Here is a 15697-nt window from a genome sequence, read left to right on the forward strand (position 1 = left end):
ACGCACGACAAATGAAGAGAGGGCGTGCCGTCGGTAGAAAGGCTTCCTCAAAGGGTACCACCGCCCCGTCGATATCCCCACTCTCCCAGCGTGACAGGAGTGAGGAGGAGCCCCCACCCGAGCCCTGTGCCGCCCCTCCGACCAGCCGTGTTGTTACAAACACACCTCTGCACCGGCTGCGGGGATACGTGGACAGGAAACAGCGCGTATCACCTGCCCGATCTCCGCCCGCTGCGGCACCCAGTTCCGGTTACAGCTCGTGCAGCACCGGCCCGGCATGTAAGCCGTGTCCGGCGCGGCTCGGCGTCACACTCACCTCCGGTGACACCTCCGTCCACAGAGGCGCCGGGCGGCGGCACCACCAACCCCTGCGCGCCGCCGCCGGCCATGAAGCCGGGCACGGCGCCGCCGGGAGGAACCAGCGGCGGCATCAGCCCGGCGCCGCCCGGCACGGCCCCCAGGAGACTCAGTCCCGGCAGCGCCAGCGGCTGCTGAGACGGCAGCAGGTACGGCAGCTGCCCGGCGGCTGCAGCTGCTGCTGCCGCCGCGGCCGGGTCCGCCTGGGATACCTGACCGTCTGCGCCGCCCAGCATTGGGAGGTAGCCGACGCTGGTGGCGGGGTAGCCGCCTGTGGAAGGGGATGGTGCGGTCAGGTGGGGTAGACAGGTGGGGTGCGATTGAAACGAGCGGACAGGTGACACGGTTGCAGGTGAGGGCTAACGAGTGAGGAATGCGACTCAAGGCCCGACATTGACGCGAGCAAGAAGACACAGTGATGTAGACAGGGAAGGCATCGACATAAATCAGACTAACACATTGACGGACATGATCAGAGAACATCAAAAGATCAGCACTTAACGCCAGTTTCGATACAGATTGCCAGACAAAACTGTCACACCTCATGTCAGTCGTTACATAACCCTCCACGTCGATCACACCTCGAGTGACCTTGAGATGGGTCACCGTGCCAGGTCACGTAAGGTGGGTCACGTGAACTGGGTCGTGAGTTACATAGGTCACACCTCCTGTGACCGCCAGGCGGGTCACGGGGCGCAAGTAACACCCTCCCCCGGTCCATGGCGGGTCTCTGCCCGGCAGCCGAGCAAGCCGGTCAGTCAGCAGCCGAGTCAGCCGTCCGGCCGTTCCACCGAGCCCCGAACGTGATCCCGGCGGGACACGTCAGCGCTCACGGCGCCCCAGCCGCTGTGATCGCTGACGGTCAGGTATGCCAGCTCCGAGCTCGGCTTCCGTGAGACGGCCGAGCTCGGCGGCGACACAGGAGCTGCACCGGCGCCGGCGGGGCGGGCTGGCACGCCAGAGGCGCCGTGGGGCGCGCGGGGGACATATGGGCCGCGTTTGAAAAAGGTGACGTTGTGACGCGTAAGAAAGCGGCCAAGGTGATGTTTGAGGGCACGGAACAGCTGGAGGATGCCGAAGCCGGCGGGAGAGGGTGGGGAAGGACGGTAGCGCCGGACGAATAGGAGCGACTCTCAGCAGCGGCAGGCTGACACTGATAACAAATAGCAACTGCATGGCAGGTGGAGCAAGACAGATCAGCCGGGGCACACGCTGTCAAAACACAGGCCCGGGTCGGAATATGGGCATCACCCCAAGCCCGCCACAACTCTCTGACAGTACAAACAAACACACTTGTGGAAACAGAGGGGGTCGGGGCAAACCAGGCCGGATCGAAACACGCCGGCTGTTCTACGCCCGTCGAAACCGGAACCTCGCGGCGCGGTTAGTTCGGCCGACATATCGGGTGCAGAGCCGGCTGACCCTGGTCCAGAGATCAGGTGCGGCGCGGCCGGCCTGCCGGCTCTCGTCGGACGGCGGCGCTGACGGCGTGAGATGCCAGTCAACGGTGATCCACGCCCGGTTCGCCGACAAAAAGTCGCCGCCCGAGAGAATACGGCTCGCAAAAACCGGACCAGCGCTCGGCCGGCCGGCCCAGTGTCGTCCGGTGGTTGACCTGCCGCAAAAAGGCCCGTCTGACCCGCCGACCCGGTTCCCGTCGGACGGGCGGCGGCGCTCAGCGGCGGCGGACTCACCTCCGAGGTAGGCAGCCATGGCGGCCTGCTCCTGTCCCGGCGCCAGGTACGACGGCAGACCGAACCCGGCCGCTCCTCCCGACAGCGCTGCAACAGAGATACCGGGGGCGGCGGTCAGCGCGGCCGATTCCGTCGGACCGCCCGGCATGCGTACGATGATGCAGCGATGGGAGGCCGCTGCCGCTGGAAACGTGACCGCACAACGGGACCTGTCCGGTTCGGCAGAGGATTATCGGCGCGGAGTGGCTCTGTTTCAGGAATTGGTCTCGGTCTCAGTCACGTGCCGCCCGCCGGGGGAAGGGGTTCGCCGGCTCTCGGCAGTGGTATTAATGTGTGCCATTCTCGGCCACAACAGTCAGACAGCCATAAATTCAATTGTCGGGTCGACCGTCCGCGGCTACCCTGCACGTGTTGAGCCCCACCCAGCGTCTCCAGTGTCCCGAAATTAATTGTGCTGGCTCGAGTGTCACGGTTGGGAATGAAAAACACTTGGAACTTGTAGAGGATGTGGAGGCAAAAAAGCAAGCATAAATTGAGGAGTTACGAGAAAATAATGAGACAAACTGCAGTTCTTGAAGAGGAATATGCAAATTGCACTAACGTCTCTTCTCATGTAAAACGCTCTGCTTATTTTAAGCCCTAAGTGAATAAATAAAGATCTTAGCTACAATGGAAACAACGAAAAATATTGTCTCTTTGGATATCACGTTGGGTCAGTGATCTCGCACAACGGTCAGTAGTCAGGTCAGTGACCTCTCTGACCGGTCATCTCCATAAATAACGTCATAAACATGCTACACCCACATCAGTGTTATGTAATCCCCAGATCGCAGATTCACCAGCTGGTGGTCGGGCGTGCGTCGAGAATAAATCACAGATGTGCGCGGTGCGGTCACCGGCACAATGTCGCAGTTCGAGCACGCGCTGTGCCGGTGGCTGCGAACTCTGTGTGGCATGCCTTCCCCCCGTGACGTGCTCTGCGAGCTGTACCGGACAGTTAGAGAGGACACTGTGCACGGGCAATCCGTCACAAAACTGTCACTGTTCAGTGTTCGGTTACGGCCTGCAGTTTAGACCAGCAGCCGAGACCTACAGATATTTTATGAAAACCAAAACAATTTAAAAATACTTTTGGAAGACTTACTGAGACAGCTCTGGCGCTTGCTTATCTCTCTCGCTATACAATTGGACCCTCGGAGTAGGCCTGGGCCCGCTCGCGTATCCCGCGGTCAGCGGTGACCCGGCGCCGGCGCCGGACGGAAGGCTCTCATGACAGGAAGGTCTGCCAGTTCCGACACTGACGACAACCGCACCTGGCACCGCCGAGTGACGCATCGATTCACTGCGACCGCAGACGGTGGCTCGGTCAGACTCGCCGAGCAGCACATGCATATTAAACTCACCGAACCATGAGGAAACAGTTCAGACTTGGACGATCTCCCAGCACTGGCTTCTGCATATCAAATTAATTGGAAAGAAACATACATAAGGTCCAAAATTAGACCGATGTTAACTTTGTTTTTTTACGTGATGTCTGAAAACCAAAAGCCGTAAACCCTTACGATCTCGTTCCACCAAGAATAATAGCCCAGAAGTTCAGATTTGATATCTTTCACAACCCTTGAGATGTCCGCTGGGCCGTACCAATCAGCGTCATCGTCACGGCGATGACGTCATCGTCACGGGCTGCGTCACGCAGCACTTTCCACGTCGGTGGTGCCACGCCGCGAGAGGTCACACTCCACATATTCACAAAGGAAGAGACGCCACAACGGCGGAAAGTGAAACGACGCCGGCGGTGCGGCCGGTGGGACCAGCGCGGTGTCTCCAGCCCCGACCTCCCGTTTTGTCACGCTGATCTCTGGTCTCGCCTCCTGTATCCGGATCCAATGGGAGGTGAGCCGGGCAGACAGACACCGGAGCTCCCATGCCACTCTCTTTAGCCGGACATACCGACCGTGCGGCTCAGCGGGCGCGGCGGCCAGAGGTTTCTGAAGATCACGGTACCGTGGTGAGCCGTTTGCTGCAGTTAAGCCCGACCCTGAGCCGGGCAGACGGGCGCCTTTGTGGAGCACTCAGCGACAGAAGTGGTGCAGCATTAGCCAGTTAACTCCGGTGCAGCCCTGGCCTGTTCGTGGTCGGACTACAGCCCGTGGAGCTGAGGGACTCGCAGTGGGCAGTCGGGGCTGAGGGGCTCGGGCGGTGGGAAGTCGGGGCTGAGGGGTTCGGTACTGAGGGACTTGGGCGGTCGGCAGTCGGGGCTGGGGGTTCGGCATTCAGGGCTGGGCGGTCGGCAGTCAGGGCTGGGGGTTCGGCAGTCAGGGCTGGGGGTTCGGCAATCGGCAGTCAGGGCTGGGGGTTCGGCAGTCAGGGCTGGGGGTTCGGCAGTCAGGGCTGGGGGTTCGGCAGTCAGGGCTGGGGGTTCGGCAATCGGCAGTCAGGGCTGGGGGTTCGGCAGTCAGGGCTGGGGGTTCGGCAATCGGCAGTCAGGGCTGGGGGACTCGGTCGGTGGGAAGTCGGGGCTGAGGAGCTAAGGGGCTCGGTAGTCTGGGCTGAGGGACTCGCGGTGGGAGTCGCGGCGAAGGGGCTCGGGCGATTGACAGTCAGAACTGGGGAGCCTCGTGGAGCCTCTGCCGCTGTCGTGACGGAGCCCAGCGGTCGTAACTCAGTCCGGCCCCCTTGCCAGGGCATAAACGCCTGTCGCACGACGTCTGAACGCAGCGCCTCGGAAACTTGGGACGTTAGCCGGATTTATGGCTCGAATATGATGGAGCTGTCTCCACAAAAGCAGACTGGAACTCATGGCGGTTGGAGGGAGGGGAGGGCCTGCCCGAATGGGAAGATGGGCAGGCCACTCCGAACTTGAGCCAAAGCCATGGAAGAGTTCGAGCTGCCACCGCCAGCCTCGAAGTAGCACTAATCCCATTCGGATCGACTTCAAAGCCGTTCGAAAACGAAATAAGCCGGCTGGTTGCGTCGTCGCCACCTCCGTCATCAATCATTCCACTCGAGCGGGCCGCTGAGCTCGGACAAAAACGTCGGCCTGTTCGTCGGCCGAGCGGCATCTGCGCGGCCGAGGCTGCCTCGTCCGGGGAAAACAGAGCAGCCGCTATGGGCGGCCGCGCCGACAGCGCGTCTCCACTGCGAGCGGCGCCTTCTGCCTTCTCCGCTGGCCTCCCAACATCGATCTACTTTGGGCGCTCCCGACAGCGGCGACGCGGCCAACCGAGCGGCAAAACCTCGGCGCCACCATGGGCGCCGATAGAATGTGGCGAGCCGATATGAAGCGGCTCGCTCTGTTCTGACAGCAGAGCTATGGAGTCGCTCCGGCGCGGCCCGGTGCCCCAGAAAAAGGCGAGAAAGGCCGACCATAAACACAGCGCCGCCAGCCAGATGCAACCGAGCATTTTGATGCGGGAGCTAATCTCATTTCCTAATAACTAGCACCGTATTAATACCAGGTTTCCATCTTCCTTTAAAATGAGTAGTGGATCTATCAACATTTTCTCGCTAGCGTGCTTCGTTGAGTGATACCATGCTTACGTCTTCCCATATAAATTCTTCCGGCGTGCTGCAATAAGCAGCCGTGCGTGAAAAGGTGGCGATGAGCTAGATTCCGTCCAGCGCCGGCGCGGTGGCGCGCGCTGTGCGGGGAGAAGCCGCCACCGTCCGGCGGGATGACACCGCGCCTGATGACGGGACGGGGCCGCCGCCGGTGCTCCGAGGGAGTCCGAGGGGGCGTAATCCCCGCCAGCCGCCGGCGGCAATACCGGGCCGCCAGTAATAACGGCACGGCTGGTCGGCATTGCCGCGCGGCTCCTGGGGCGCCGGCCGAGCCGGGATTTATCAGCGCCGGACGGGGTCACTCGACAATAGCGGCCGCCCCCGGCCAGCGACGCACGGTTCAGTGGATTCAATGGGTCCACACTCACAGGCTCTCATGCAGACCACCAGTCCACTTACCAGACCAAAGGCTGACCCGTCGCCGGTGGTGCAGGGGCTCACACCTCTTGGTATGTCAGAGAGATGTGACATACAGATGTCAGAGAGATGTGTACTCGTAGTATCGAGGACGTGCTTTGCTCGCCTGGGACGTGACGGGACCGATGATGGTCGGTCAGTCCTCAGATCTCTACGAGGAACCACCAGAGACCACCAGGGACTGTCACAGGGGATTCACTGCTCCGTGCGGTCCAGTTCGGCGCTGGGTTGATGATGACCTCCCAGCGCACCATTGATCGTTCTCAGCTCGCTGCCGGACGCCGCGGCCACGTCCATCGTCTCACAGCGGCGGCCGGCCACATGCATAATGAGCTGCCGGCGCCGGATGGACCGCGGAAACTTCCGGTCCGCGTCGGCGGAACGGGGTGTCCCGTCCTCTCACTCCGCCCCTCCTCTCTCACTCTGCATCCGTCGCCGACTCCGACTCCCGAGTCGGACAGTGAGTCGCGCAGTCCGCCAGTAGTCGCAATTCGAGTCCGAGTCCAACTTCGAGTCGCGGCCGGTCCGACGTCGGCACAGTCGCTATCGAGTCGTGGCCGCGCTGTGTCGCGACGGATCGTAAATTACCGCTATCTCGGCGAGCGACTGGTCATTACCGGGCCGCCAGCGCGCGTGCCGCCAGAGGACACCGAACAGAACAGCCGAGAGGACAGCATGGGACGGAACAGAGGAGGTGTGGAACTGAGGGGACAGATAAGCCGAAGGGACAGGAGAGGTCAGAACGAGACGGGACAGAGGAGACCGGGATAGGCTACACCAAAGGGACAGGAGAGGACAGAATGGTACGGGACAGGACAAAAGGAACAGGGTAAGTAGAACGGTCGGAGCAAAAAGTAGAGATAAGAGTTAAACGAGAAATAGAAAACATCTTTCAATGGAAAGTAAATAAGACGGTACAATATGACATCGCAGACGATTTCATCCGACTCCAAGATGCGTCGAAGACATGAACGACAAAAAGGTGAGATAAATAGGTAACATAAATTGAAAATAAATTTTAAAAGCCTAAGCAAGACACCTATGCCTGAAGATCCGCTCAGAAGGACTGCCATGTCAGAACAGCCAATTTGTGCGATAATTAGAATGTCATTGGCGTGGCTGTGAGACAGGTGCCAGCCAATTCTGTCAGTTGTCACTCTCTGACTTGCGGTGCCATCCGGACTGAGGCGTCACCACGGCGGCTGACTGTATCGTCTGACGGTCAAAGGTCGCATGGTCCGGTTGATTTGATTGGTCGGAAGGTCAAACTGTTTTAGAACGAGGATACGACGCTGTCAATACTGATGATGCTGATTGATGATGAAATTTGGGACGCCTGCGGAAGCGTTGGGCGCTTTTATGCCCTAGAACAGTTCAAATATTCCATCAAAGAAATAAGACAGAGCCTAGCAATTGCATTGGAAAGTGCGAACCAAAACATTCGAACAGCTGCGACAAAGTGATAGAATCCTGAGACAAATTTTGTGCCAGTTATCGGACAGCTGTCAGCTCTGACACCTCTCTCCCTATCTCTCTGACAGCTCGGAGTCACGGGAGCGCGGCCAGCGGACCGCCCATTCCGATACGACTCCTGTCCCGGCGTCATTCCATCGCCGCCGCGCCGGCCGGGGTGGGCGGGTGGTCACCATTCACCAGGGGCGGGACGCTGGGTGACGCCGCCTGCAGGTCATTACGGAGACTCATCTGTTGGGGACGGTCCCAGTGCGACCCCCGACCCGGCCAGCCACAACAGTAGCATCGTCAGCCGCACAGCACGTGCCCGCTCGGCACAGCACGTGCCCGCTCGGATGGAACGTGGGGACGGGGCTGGGATGGAAGGGGCTGGACGGAGCTGGGATGGACGTGGCTCGGCTGGATTGGGCTAAACGAGGGTGGCTGGAGACGTGAGGTAGAGTCATACAGAATCTCACGGGATCTCAGCTGATCCGACGGGATCACCTGCAGTCGGCCAGGGCCACGGGATTCCTCACGGTCACCTGGGACTGGGCCGGATCACGCGGGATCACTGGGTCGGGTCACTCGGGTCAGAGGTGACGACCCGACTCGAGCCGTTCGAGCCAGTTCCTTTTGTTCCGTGCTGTTCGGGACGGTCGGCTCGGTCACTGGCAGAACACACCGGTCGGCGACAGTTCAGTGCCGCGGTCGGCGCCCCTGCACCCCCGGCTCTCGGTCGGCGAGCGAGGACCCCTGGTCCCCGCTCGGCTGCACCCCGACCTCCCGGACAGTGTGCCGCTGGGCTGGGCACGAACAATGACGCTGGCACGGCAGTGCCGGTCCCGTCTGCGAGCCGTGCCGGTGACACACGCTGCACGACAGCGGCTCGTTTCGGCTAACGAGACACCCACACCGACACCGAGCGAACGGACTGGGAGGAGGGACATCCGAGCCGGTCAACGGACTGCACGGAGGGATCGCAGCGGCGAGCATTGTCCGCATTACGTGAAACGTAAATATGCTGGAAGAATGCAGACTAAAGACATTCATTCCAGAGATTGTTATTCTGTGTTCAGAAAGGAATACAGGTATATTCACTCAGGAATGCATTGCATTGCATATAACTGGACCGTTCCTCGAAAGCGATTCAGGCTGAAGAGTTCTGACTGAATTCAGCGCCAGACGAGTCGTCTCTCTCTCCTCTCGCCCTCACACACACGCCTGTCAACACCGTCTCGCTGTGTGCTGAGCTACGATAACCTGGTGTCGACGCGCTGTGGGCCGCCGGGATCGCCCATCGATGGTCGTACCGACACCGCCTGACCGGTGTGTTTGCCGTACACAGATAACGACCGCACATAACAGAGCATAAATCTGCCAGCGGCCGCACACGCTACGCCGGGCAAACGGCACTGCCCTAATGAATGGCGATCGCCATACGTAGTGCACACACACTCACATATTGCCACACTTTGATGTGCCATCAAATCAGCGGAATGAGTGTGTCCAATTGCTACATTATCACCGGTCACGCAAAGTATCGCCTGAGACGGTGGAGAAGAGGAAAGGCATTTCACAGATACCTATGAATAGCAAAGATTTATTAAAAGAGTGAAAAAGCTCAATTGTGTAGCATGAATTTGGTGAGATTAGATATTCCAGCTTGTTTACCATTCATTGGGATACATAATTCAATTTTACCATACTCTTAAAACAATATAATTATGATATTTACCGTCGCCTTTTCTATATGGCACTTTCAAATTTCAATACCAGAACATGAGGTCTGAATCATGATTTCGACACTGACAGACTATTATAACAGGACACTGTACAACTGAAAACGTGGAAGAAAGACGCAGCAAGAGCACCGACCTCTGCTGACAGAAAAAGCACATCGGGCCACACTCTCGGGAGTCCGCCGACGAACAGTCAATTAGCGGCTGCTGATTGGTTATTGACCGTGGCTCGCCGACAAAATGAACACAAACCAGGCGTAAATCCGAGACGCTATTGGGTGGCCGCTGGAGCGCTGAGCGCATGATGGATTGGATTAGCGCTTCGGCTGCCAGCGGCCAAAGATGACCGACAACGTGCCTGTCTGACGTGATCTGATGAATGTCCGACATCAGTCTGATTATCGAGGAGGACATATAACTATGCAAGTGTTGACAGTGTTAAATGTTTTTACATAATATAGGTACGGCGCTATGTTTTGCACACAGAGGCAGGTGACCAGTAAATAGTTGAATTCCTCGGCAAATTAGCGATCGACACATATTGTACGTTTAGTCGCTAATGACCGTGAAATCTTGTTATGGTAAATATTAAGTTTATTCGTGAGAGAAGAATTTATTTGTTTTTAACGATAAGAACAAGCCTTTATTAATTGCTTCCGTTTGTCTGTCGGATCGGGCCTGTTGTTCAGTGGATTGTCGTGTAATAAGCTGTCGACTAAGTCATGATGGTCCGGGATGATGGTCGGGGATTATTTGAATGTCACATACCTAAATAAGCAAAACAAAAACTGAATCACATCAAAGCGAATCACCATGCATTCTAAACTCATCTAAACTACGAAAAAACCCTAAAACTACGGCATGGTAGACAAGCCACTAACCATGTTCACCTTGTTGTAGCTGACCCTGCTGCTGCTGTTGCTGCTGCGGCTGCTGCTGCTGCTGTTGCGCGAGAAGATGTTGTATAAGGCCATTCGACAGCGGCTGAACTTGGCCATTGCGCTGAAACAAAATGGCAGTCATCATACACATTCTCCTTCATAAATGATCGATGTAAACGTTTCCATTTGTTAAACATAATAACGGTACTTTTGCATTTTTGCTGCCAACAAGGAAGCGTTTTACAGCAATATAAGACATAGGATGTAAATAACACCCTTCAGACTCTTATAGATTTGGAAAAAGTTTTTTTTATAAATTTAGTCCGAACCTTTTGATGGGAAGGATTCACAAGGACAGAGCCACCGCTAAGCGAAGCTTGTTGCGATGACCCTGCCCTCTACCCTCCGATCGCGCAATTCCGATTCTATGGCAGAATTTAGAGTCCAAAGTTTTACGTGCGCACAAAGCCGCGCACGGCCGGTCCCCTCGCTGACTTCGCCTGGCTACGGCCTGCCACCAACCAGGCGAAGTCAGCGAGGGGACCGGCCGTGCGCGGCTTTGTGCGCACGTAAAACTTTGGACTCTAAATTCTGCCATAGAATCGGAATTGCGCGATCGGAATTCGCGCGATTCCGATTCCGAAAAAAAAGTTATCCAGATTATTTAAGTCGTAACCCCAGAAAAATACACTTGTAACTGTAAGCACCTTCATTTTGAGCGTTGACCTCGACTGAATGCCGCGGTGACGTTATTTGGCGTCGCAGCTGACATGCCACATTATGCTCAATATAGGATATTGTATTTTTGTGTGAAATATAACATCTTGCAGCGCATCATATGGCGAAAACAGACAGTTAAGGGTGGCAGCTGCTATCTAATATGTGGGTAATCTACGTGGCTCACGGGCTTAGCGGGCTTAATATCACCGTGGGAGATCGAAGGAGTCTCATCAGACGCCCTCCAGCACCAGCACATGTTCTGTGGGTGCGAAGCCAGGTTTGGCCCAGGCTGATGGATTCGCCTAATTAATTAACCGGCAGTGCAGAATAGCTGCATGATATCCAGGTTCCGGTGAGATTGCTTCATTCCGAGATATCATTCATCACGGCGATGTTGGTTGTCCTCTTTCTAAGAGCTATTCAGGACATTAATCATGAATGGGCTTTTTCTCCGACAAACGCTGTTTTCGACAAAGTAAAAGAGACAATTTTTTGACATCAGTGGCACTTAAATATTAATTTCACTGACCTACACTTAAGAATAAAATATCAATTAAGCCGGTTCTATACCACCGCCTATCCTTCCCAACCTGTAAGAAGGAACGATTAGACGGTGTCACAAACCACTCTCCACGGTATGGCTATTTGTGTGAGCGATAATGTCAATCCCTCTCCAGGGTATAATATCATCACAGCCGAGCCAATGGCCGAGCGGGATCTTTCTGAAGAGGTTCGGAAACGCGGTCAACAGGGGAATTAGCCGGTCCCCATTACCGATACCACGCCAGAAATAGCCGCTCTGCGCCCAGCCCGACCACTCGTAGTGCTGAGTTCTGCTCGGGTGTGGCTCGCTGCAGCGTGCGTATGCAAATCGGTCGGCCGCTTTGGATAGGTGTGGCCAGCGCGGCTGTTTTCCACACAGCCTGTCAGTCACTGACTCACGGCGATAGCACAGCCCCCTGCACCGCTCCGTCAGGGCTGGTTATAGCGCAGAGCCTTCCAAAAATATGGCAAGGTCAACAGAATGACACACGATCAAACTGACAGATTGAGACGCCGACGGACTGGCAGGCTAACGAAGTGACAAACCAGCGAACCGGGGGACTGGCAAACCGGTGCCGCGCTGGCGGGCCGATACAGGTGCGGTCCTCTGACGGGCTGTCGGACAGCAGCCGTGCCCCGCCTCTCCGCTGTTAGAAGGAACATCGGCTCGGCATTGCGCCATCGCGGCGCGTTGTCCGCCCGCACAGACCGACCCGCCCGCCAGCTACACGGTCTGCCTGCCGTGTTCGCGTGCCGCTGCTGACGGTGTTGGTTTCTGCGCGTGCCGCCGTTCGCCGCCCGCCGCCCGCCGCCCGCCGGGCAGTTGCCACGTTGGCCACCCCGGTGACCGGTAACAGAGCGGGTCGAACCGCCGTCGGCCGCGACGGGGCAGGCAGTTATAACACCGGCGGGCGCCAGGGGCCGGCAGTGACCGGCCGAACCGACGACAAATGTCGTCTGGCCACGCCAGTCGACCCCGACGACACGAGCTCGAACCACAACAAACTGCGCGGCCGGCGCCGCACAACGGGGACAGCCGAGTCACCTCAATCACGACAGAAGTTAAAACAAATCTCGGATAGAAAGTTAGCTACATCAAACGCGGGTAAAAAGAAGGCACAGTTGCAACTTGACTCGACTCTGGCCTCTGGGTGTACTGAGACGGCGCTGGGCGATGTGGGGCGGTGTGTGGCTGCGGGGAGCGGGGAGGGGCGTGCAGGCCGTGTTGGTGGCCGACGTTCGCCGCCGGGCGCGCCGTCAGCGGTCTGCCGGTCGGCTGCACTCGCAGCGGCACGTGGACAATGGCTCGGTGGCGGCGGGCGGCCCACTGTGTCCACTCGGCATGGATCCACTGGGTCCGCTCCCACACCCACCTGCGCACGTGCTGACACAATGGCCGGCCAGCGGCGGATGCCGGCCAGACCTGCCTGCCGTGGGTCAGAGTCTCCAGCCAGGAAATGCTGCCGACCTGCAGGGTCGTAGCAAGCCGAGCCAGCTACAATTGCTCAAAAATTCGAAATGAATATTACTTTGAATCTCTCTTGGTAACCGTACCTAATTAGGATGAAATGGGGAACGGTCCGAGCAGCGCTCCCTGTTCAGTGCTGGACCTCGGATGCCTGTCAGATGTTGCAGCCTGCCCTATCGAATCTCTGACTCCCTTTGCTGAGTGCCGAGCCTGCCCTATCGAGTGTCTGGCTCTGCTGAGTGTCGACCTCCTCCGTCAATAGCCCGGCGCCTGAGGCGGTGCAGCGACAGCAGCGTATCGTCGGCGGCGACAGACGTCCCAAACAGCGCGGCGGCGCTCCGGCGCACGGGCGACTCGACCGTCAGTGATTGGGCAGGTTAGTGCCACACCATGAATCGCTGCGGCGCTAGGCCGAGGCCATCAGAGAGGGCGTGACGCTCCACGAAACTCCAACGAGTGAGGTACTCGAAATGAACCGAACTAATTCTCTGGAACCCCGACCCCGTCAGTGCATTGGATTTTCATTAGCCTGAACTGAGAATCTGACTATGGCAATGATTTCGTCCGTCTCTGGGTGAAGTTAAATTTCCTAAATAAACTAATAAAGATTCACTCAAGATAGATAGAGAAGTTCAGGTCCATACGTGGAAAGCAAGTGAAATGAAAAATAATAGCCTCCAGTAGCAATGCGCGCAGCGCATACGCTTTATAGTTGCTAATGCTTACTAATTCTCTAAAGTCTTAAGTTTGCATTTCAAAAGTCAGGCAATGGATGTTCATCCATGCCTAGCCTCAAAAGTTTGTTATCGGCTACACAAAAGTTCACAAAACGATCCTTTGGGAACTTGAATTTAATTATGCAGAAGCCAGAATTACATAGCAACTGGAGCGGAAAACAAAGGCAGCGTTTGAATCTTAGCATGCATATATTAACAAGGAAACAACCTGTTATGGAATGCAAATAGCTTATTCATAGTCCCATTTAAAAAGGTAAATTTTTAACTGCATTGGGAACTACTGCGTGGGTAAAACCTACTCACTCTGGTTTGAAAACTTCAGAATTTAAACCTCAACATTTAAACAGTCAGCTGGAAACTTCTCCACAAATTGAGCCAGTGTAAACGTTTATACAGCACTTACGAGCCCAACCAACTTACGCACGACCGAGCACTCAAACACATATTCCTCGAAACCTCGAAAGACGAGCCTCATTCCACACCCCCCTCTCTCTCGTATAGTCTCTCCCTCGCCGGGCTGGGAGGTGGTTCTGCTCAGCGGACCCTTATTCAGGCCGCTGTATAGGGCTGGGAGCTGCCCCTGCCGCCCGCCGCCACTCAGTTGCGACCGGACCGGCTGGCACGGCCGTCTGCCGGCCGACACGCACCTGACACCCGGCCTCTGACGGGCCGTCACAATCGCGCAGCCCACACCCATGCATCCTATATGCGGGCGAAGGAGCAGCGCGTCCGTCTCCCGACACGCACTGCGACTCGGGTCGGTCGGCAGAGGCATACCGAGATCATACGTCGTCGGGCCTGATTGTGATCGTACTGTTTCGTATGGGTGTCTGCCCGTGTTATCCCTGTGGCTCAGCGTGGAGAACCTTGTGGTGCATGGCACACTGTGCATGGTGCACAAACTGCTGCGCTTCGGTGAGCCCGAGGTGTTAGCCGTCGGTTTGTCAACCGTGGCTGCCGCTAGGAGCTCACTAGGAGCGCAAGCTAGGGTGACCCGACAGGACCACTCACTATATGTGCTCCGATCTAGAACCGAAGCAGGCAAGAGGCGCTTCATCAGCCGTGGTCCGGTTCTTTACGACCGCCTGTCACCCGATTTGCTCGGGCTCCCGGTGCCTGTTTTTAAGCACCGCCTCAGGCAGCTGCTGACGGATCCAACCTGACTGAGTTGAGCTAACCATCTGGTGTGTATGTGTGCTGGTATTGTCTGTATCTATGTTTCTTGTATTATCTTGACTATGATGTATGCGAGTGTGATTGTGATGCTTGTCTCTCTTTATCTTGACTTTGAAACCACCGTTTTAATTTTTGACGAGAGGATGTAATAGCCGCTTTTAGTGGATTTCCTTAATACACGTCTGAGTCTGAGTCTGAGTCTGTGCCGTTTTGCGCCTATGCCGTGCGATGCTGAACGCGCCGTGCTGAACTAAACGGCAGCACAATCTTCTCCAATGAACGAGAGACATGCCATGGACACTGCCGGCGCTCTCACGCTCGAATTGACAGTTTCCATTAGTTAAATCCATTACGGCTGAGTGGGCTTGTCGGAGCGATACCCAGCTCTTTGGGCCATGCTAGCCCTCTCATATACTTGCAATGACATCTCTGCACAGAACACCAAAATCCAAGCCCTGTGTCGCTCCGCATATCTTCCCAATTTTACACATCTCTGCTGCCCTCTCTGACTCCAAGGTCCTACTCATATCCGACAGCTCCGGCGGCTGCGAGGCTCCGGGAGCTATGGTAGCCCGTTTGCAGCTCTCTGCCAGCCCACCCCGTCCTCCCAGCCCCTGTAGTGGGCGGCAGGCGGCGGTGCGTGGGGTGAAGCCCCGTCCTGCCGACCTGCGGGCCCGCCGGCCGACCGGTCAGCCAATTTGACGCCGGCCAGTGATCGATGACCGAGAGGAGACTGCCGCAGCGCGCGTCCCACCGACGCCCGTAGGGCGCGACGGCGACGGATGGCACCCCAGATGGGGCCGATGGGCAGGGCGAGAACAGCCAACACCTCATCGCGCCGAGTCGACAAGTTTTTGATTGTAACGAGCTGTCGGGAAATAACTTCAAAATACATGCATAGCAATGGGTTTACGCTATCAAAGCTCGTACCGCGACGGAAGTTGGG

General features: G+C 56.9%; 1 protein-coding gene across 2 annotated transcripts in view; it reads right to left on the reverse strand.

Annotated features, from left to right (window-relative positions):
- LOC122368722 (maternal protein pumilio-like) overlaps nucleotides 1-15697 on the reverse strand; it is a 29059-nt gene that overhangs the window by 7672 nt on the left and 5690 nt on the right. Inside the window, exons 2-4 of one of the 2 annotated variants that reach the window (XM_043342932.1) lie at nucleotides 10117-10228; nucleotides 2052-2138; nucleotides 317-628 (exon numbers count right to left, since the gene is read on the reverse strand). In XM_043342932.1, the coding sequence (XP_043198867.1) occupies nucleotides 317-628; nucleotides 2052-2138; nucleotides 10117-10228 (511 nt within the window). Of the gene's footprint in view, nucleotides 1-316; nucleotides 629-2051; nucleotides 2139-10107; nucleotides 10229-15697 lie in introns of both variants that reach the window. The other variant, XM_043342931.1, reaches the window with a different exon arrangement.

This window comes from Amphibalanus amphitrite, unplaced genomic scaffold (genome assembly GCF_019059575.1).
Source record: "Amphibalanus amphitrite isolate SeventyFive unplaced genomic scaffold, NRLGWU_Aamphi_draft 000971F_arrow, whole genome shotgun sequence".
Classification (NCBI taxonomy): domain Eukaryota; kingdom Metazoa; phylum Arthropoda; class Thecostraca; order Balanomorpha; family Balanidae; genus Amphibalanus; species Amphibalanus amphitrite.